The 6,000-nt window shown below is 46.5% G+C and overlaps 1 protein-coding gene and 1 long non-coding RNA gene across 2 annotated transcripts; both read right to left on the bottom strand.

The window, feature by feature from the left end:
• Positions 1 to 1,938: 1,938 nt before the first annotated feature.
• LOC147903013 (uncharacterized) lies at positions 1,939 to 3,184 on the bottom strand. Its single transcript, XM_087373989.1, has 3 exons — positions 3,105 to 3,184; positions 2,931 to 3,006; positions 1,939 to 2,771 (listed from the first exon to the last, which is right to left on the bottom strand). Exons 2-3 carry the CDS (start codon positions 2,977 to 2,979, stop codon positions 1,939 to 1,941), a joined length of 882 nt encoding a protein of 293 aa, XP_087230115.1. The 5' UTR covers positions 2,980 to 3,006; positions 3,105 to 3,184.
• A 44-nt stretch (positions 3,185 to 3,228) lies between these two features.
• Positions 3,229 to 3,673, bottom strand: LOC147903012 (uncharacterized). The gene is made up of 2 exons (XR_015540843.1): positions 3,461 to 3,673; positions 3,229 to 3,293 (listed from the first exon to the last, which is right to left on the bottom strand). It is a non-coding gene; the product is annotated as an uncharacterized LOC147903012 (long non-coding RNA).
• Positions 3,674 to 6,000: the final 2,327 nt, after the last annotated feature.

Raw genomic sequence — 6,000 nt, 5'->3', positions numbered from 1 at the left:
TTAATTTGGACAGTGAACTGCTATTCTTTCAGACTTGTATTAAATTCACTCCCTCTACACTAATAGACAATGTGCCTTCAAATTAGTCTGAATAACCATCTTAAGAAGTTTGTTTATCATGATCTCAGACCTGCATATCCACATCATCCTTTCATACCTGAAATAAAACCTTATGAACTACAGCACTAGGAGTTCTATTTATAATGTAGACTGCCTGTTTTTTCTCTCAGCAACCCCATTTTGTTCAGGGGTGTGTTTGCATGAATTTTGCTCTAAATTCCATGCTTACATAGGTACTTAGTAAATTCATTGGAGAGATATTCTCTCCCTCCATCTGACCTCAAGTATTTTATGTGCATGCCTGCCTCTTTTTCAACCAATGCTCTAAATGCAACAAAATGATTGAACACTTCACTTTTCAACTTCATGAAGTAGACCCATACTTTCCTAGTGTGGGCATCAATAAATCTTACATAATACTAGCAACCATCTATAGAAGTAGTCTTAGTTGTCCACACATCATAGTGGATCAACTCCAAAGGCATTTTGCTCACATTAAGATGTCGTGGGAATTAATGCCTTGCCTACTTTCCCACTTGATCCACAAGATTTTTTCTCACATTAAGATGATGTGGAAATTGATGCCTTGCCTACTTTCCCAATTGAGAGGCTTCACAAACCTTATGCATTCCATCTACTTTGAATTGAGGAAAACCTGCAACAATATTTAGTGTCTACATTGTTGTCATTCTTTGTATATATACATGTCCAATCCTTTCATGCCAAATGTCAATCTCTGTAACTGTACCATGCATAATCCTTTCATGCCAAATGTCAATATTTTAATAGCTGTACCATGCACAAACATTGCTGCATCAATTTGAGGCGTGTCCACATATAAAGTAAACAATCAATCATTTTTCTTTCCTTTAGTGATAGCCATCCTTCATGTCTTCAACAAAGCAGCCATAGGAATAAAAAATAACCTGCAAATTATGTTTAACCATTTGACCAACAAAAACTAAATTTTTTGTAATGTTAGGAACATACAGTACATCTGTCAAAAACTGTCTTGCCATCCTGCATAGACGAGCACATTTTCAATCCGTGCAATTTGATGCACAAAGTAATCACCAGTCTCAACAACACCTGGTCTTTCTTGCATACTATGCATGACCAGTCATATGGTTGGATACACCAGAATCAACATAACAAAAGGCATCCAAATTTCATTCAATCTTCACTGGGACTACAAAAGGCCTTCAGAGACCAAAAGGAAGTTATCTCAAAATTACAAGGCTTGACCATGTGTAGAGGCTCATATTCTAAGTGACATGTCACATACATGTGCTTACATGGGTATGCCCAAGATCATCAAACAGCCAATTGCATAGAAGTGGTTCATGAATCCAATCCTGCATCATGTAGGAGGGATCCTTGATCATCTTTACCTGGTCTCCCCTTGAAGCTTGATGACAGTTTCCAAATCTTCAGCAGCAGCTGCATCACTCCAAGGCAATTTCTTATTCAGCATTTTCAGGCAACAAAATAGGAGACTCCAAGTCCTTTCTGCCCTTGGCCTTTCTAAAATCCAAATCAGTATCTGAGGAGAACTCTTGGCATCTGGTGAGTAGACTCCTGATATGGGGAAAGCTGTATGTACCATCAATGAAAAATCAAAATAGCCATCTCCTGTGGCCATTCCCCAATCAATCAACTTAAAGTGGCCATCTTTATAGCATATGTTTCTCAATGCAATGTCATTCTGAACAACATGGTGAGTAGACATTGGATCACCTGTTCATATAATTGATGACTCATGGAAGCCACCTCTTCACAGCTGAGGCTGAGCTGATCCAAGCTCACACCTGCATACTCTGCCAAATGAGCTGGTCTACTAACCCCATCAAAGGCCACTGGAAATGCACAAGCGCATACTCAAGGGCATAGTTTGTCTCGAAAATACATTTCGCGCTCAACTTGAAACCATCGTTGCCATGTTGCACCAAAAGACGAAGCAACTTGTCTATGCATGTAAGGGGGACCCAGCTTTAGACACCAATCTTTTCCCTTGAATGCAACAATCAAAATGATAGATAGAAGAGTCACCTTTACTACGTCTTTCACAGCAACTTCAAATTCTAAAGAACCATTACCATGCTTCCACCACCTCATGGAACGGAGGATGCGCAAGGTATTTTTCCCAATCCTATAACAATCTGTTCCCTCCATCTGTAAGTGCTGTCCCTCATGCCAAGAGAGGTCTACTTCTCCAGTGGCTGCTTTCATTGTGATGATCTGAAGCCACCTAAAAATAGCAAATGCTAGCTCCTCAAACCCAGGGGCTTCTGTGTCGACTTCATGCAGTCTATTAGGTTCATTTGCAGCGCTTGTGAATACTTTCATATGCTGTGCCTGCTCCTCACTTGACATAACATCTTGGATTACCTGCGAAACTCCCATCTCCGTGAGCCCTCCTGGCCTTACAAGAGGGATGATTGGGGTCATATGCCATATGGGATTGTCTTTCATGGAATAAGTAATGAAGCATAGCTGGAGCCACACACCATCCGTGGAAATGCCTGTGATTTCATATGGATCCATAAAGCCATGTTTCTCATACAACCTACCATACAAGAGACTGCCAGTCTTAAACAATTGCCCATTTGCCTCCAAAAATCTCTGTCGCCGGTTATCTGGGGCAGTTTTGAAAGATTTGAGCTCTATGAAGATATCAGCAGCTTTTTCTGCCACATCTGCAATCAGACCATCTGCACATGACCAAATTAAGTCTGGTATGATGCTACCATCGGATAGCAAGGATTTCTGTAGGAATGATTCTGGCGGGACAAGAAAAGATGGCGATACTAACAGGTTTGCACCCCCTAGCAGCCTACCAATTTGCCTTGCCAACTCTGCCAACAACTCACCAAACGCTCTGTAAGCTGCTAGATCCAATGGATTCTCCAAGCACTGCATGGATCTGTACTTGTAGCTCTGAAGAGTCTGTCCATGTACGTGCCAAAAATTTAGAAAAAAGCCATCTTTATCCAGTACAGTCCAAGATTCCTGAATGATAAAGGTGGTGATAGAGCTGCACTTACTGTTGCCTAATGCCGTTGTGCTACCAAGTGGAAAGTTCCTTCAACTAATCTGAAACCCTTGTTCAAAGCCTTGTTCAAATGTTCTCTGCTGCTGCTGCTGCTTTTCAATCCTGGCAATCCTTCTCTCCAGCACACATTCAGCCCCTTCGTTGTCGCCTCTCTGTTTCTTCATCTCTATGAGCCGTTCTTCTGTTGCAAGCAGCAACTCCAAATTGTTTACCTCTGATGATGATGTTGCCGTTTCTTTCATCTTCCCCTTGGCCAATGCAGTAGCTGCAGCTACAGGTGCTTCAGCTTCCTCTTCCTCTACCACCGAAGATGCTGTGTTTTGATTGTCAGTAAACAAGGAAGCGTACCGTTTTCGATGCACCCGGCCTGTCTTGTTGTGCTTGACGTCGTACCCTCCTCTTTCTGTGGAGCACGCTCCAACTATGATGCCAACGGCTGTGCCTCTCCCTGCTCTCCAGGAGACAGGGTCGCCCACCTTGAACTCCTCCTCCTCCTCTTCAGCCATCGATGTCAAAGCCCTTAGGCCGGGCACACAGGTCTGGTGCTTCCACCGTTGTTCAGATGCCACCCACTTGAATGTTTGTAGAGGCCTCTCCCTTCTACATAAGGGCATATGTACCACCTCCTATCTAAACAAAGCATCCTATAGCCTCACTGTCCTCCTGCATACAAAGTCTACCATCATCTTGCATTATAAATGTGAAGAAGAAGCACACAAGGTGTGATTGCAAAAAGTGGGTTTTTGGCCTGCCACTTTTCAAGTGGAAGCCTAAGAGCCTTACCACATGGATGGGGCTAGCATGGGTTTAGGATGGGAATCTTTTTGTCATCATCACTCCGATCCTACACCAAGTGGTCTAGGATGGATTTAGAATGGGAGTAGCCACTTTTTTTCCCATCCTCGACCATCCCTCTAGACCCTGGCAGCCAGAATGGGTTCCCCTTTTTTAAGGATTCAAAAACATGGAAGGATGACATGTGTCCTTGTCCCCATGTTCCTAAACACATGACATGATGCCATGTGTCCTCTTCCTCCTAAACCCATCCCTTGTTCTTTTTTTGTTAGCACATGGTAGGATGGGAATAGGATAGAAATATGCATGGGACAACTTTGGACCACCTTTTCCCATTCCCATCCTATTTCTTCCCATGTGCTAAGCCCCTAAGTAACTATCGCTGAGCTTGGCAAAGCAAAATTCATGTTTTATGAAATTCTTTTGGTTTCCATTTTTGTCCCACTACTAGTGGTCCAAGTTAGACTTTCTTATTCATTATTAGTCTAGTTGAATTTACTATTTCAGCTCCTCCGCTCAGCCCCTCCCTCACCCGCTCAGCCCCTCGCTCAGCCCCTCCCTCACCCGCTCAGCCCCTCGCTCAGCCCCTCCCTCACCCGCTCAGCCCCCCGCTCAGCCTCTCCGCCTCAGCCCCCCCCTCACCCGCTCAGCCCCTCCGCTCAGCCTCTCCACCTCAGCCTCGCCGCCTCAGCCTCTCCGCCTCAGCCTCTCTCTCTCTCTCTCTCTCTCTCTCTCTCTCTCTCTCTCCGCTCAGCCCCTCCGCTCAGCCTCTCCGCCTCAGCCCTCACCCGCTCAGCCTCTCTCTCTCTCAGCCCCTCCGCTCAGCCTCTCCGCCTCAGCCCTCACCCGCTCAGCCTCTCTCTCTCTCAGCCCCTCCGCTCAGCCTCCCCTCCACTCACTCAGCCTCTCCGCCTCAACCACCCCTCACCCGCTCAGCCTCTCTCTCTCTCTCTCTCTCTCTCTCTCTCTCTCTCTCTCTCTCTCATCGCGCATTTTTTGAAATCTCTCTCTCTCTCTCTCATCGTGCACTCTCTCTCTCTCTCTCTCTCTCTCTCTCTCTCTCTCTCTCTCTCTCTCATCGCGCATTGGCAGCGCTCGCCATCTCCCGCTTTTCAATGTTGCCGGTTTCCCATAATTAAACATGGCCGACACCGTCGAGCATGTTACAGAAGCAGCAACAGCAGCAACATCAATGGCCGCCACGACCGATATACTGCACTATAGTAGAAGAGGACTTGCATCTTCTTCAAAGGACAGCGCAGTGCCCGCACTTGCCGCACTCCCAGTCGCAGGTACACCGGTTTCAGCTCCATTATCTCATCTTCCGCCCAGCGCAGTGCCCGCACTTGCCGCACTCCCAGTCGCAGGTACACCGGTTTCAGCTCCATTATCTCATCTTCCGCCCATAGCTACTTTGTACCTGCAGTTTTTTTCACCCCTCCCCTCTCAGGTTCCTTCTTCTCCTACCCCTTCTCCACCCTTTTTGCTCTCCCTCTCACAGCCCTCTGTCACCTCCTCCCCTTTGTTGCCTAGTTTACCTACTTTGCCAGAGGCTCCCTCCTCCTCATCCTCTCTACATACTTTACCCATCCCCTCCTCTCCATCCCCGGTACCCGCTTTCTCTCCCCCTTTCCAGCCTTCTCCTTCATCCCCGCTACCCACCTTACCGGTTTCCCTCCTTTCTCCCTCTCTTTCTCCTTCCATGCCTTGCACTATTTGTCCTTGCCGCCACATCCTACCAGAGCTTCAACACTTTGAGACCCACCTCCGAGCTGCCCTTCAGATGCTTCACAGGAAGGACGAGACCATTGCTCTACTTACAGCTCAGGTTGCATCTCTTACTGATCAAGTGACACAGCAAAATCAGGAGATCTTGTCTATTAGGACAGATCTTCAGGTCTTACAGGTGACTCATAGGACTCTTGCTGGAGAGATTCATGGACACACAGAGCGAGTGCAGCAGATCGAGACTCGCGTTCAGCACATAGACACATCTCCCACTACAGCAGTAGCAGCGGTTGAGGAGTGTTTGACCTCCCTTCAGACAGAGGTCCAGAGAGCCACAGAGTGGGTGGATGTCGTCCGCCGTCAGC

Source organism: Dipteris shenzhenensis, chromosome 4 (assembly GCF_047967505.1).
Source record: "Dipteris shenzhenensis isolate YYH24624 ecotype China chromosome 4, Dip_SZ_1.0, whole genome shotgun sequence".
NCBI classification, from domain to species: Eukaryota; Viridiplantae; Streptophyta; class Polypodiopsida; order Gleicheniales; family Dipteridaceae; genus Dipteris; species Dipteris shenzhenensis.
The sequence above is the reverse complement of the archived record's forward strand: the minus strand, read 5'-3'. Positions and strand labels throughout refer to the sequence as shown.

Excerpts from the sequence above, each read along its gene's own strand:
- LOC147903013 (XM_087373989.1), bottom strand. The coding sequence starts at position 2,979 with ATGCAGTGCTTGGAGAATCCATTGGATCTAGCAGCTTACAGAGCGTTT. Across the intron at positions 2,772-2,930 it reads AGCAGCTTACAGAGCGTTTG|ATGGTCTGATTGCAGATGTG; the intron begins GTGAGTTGTTGG and ends GGTCATGTGCAG.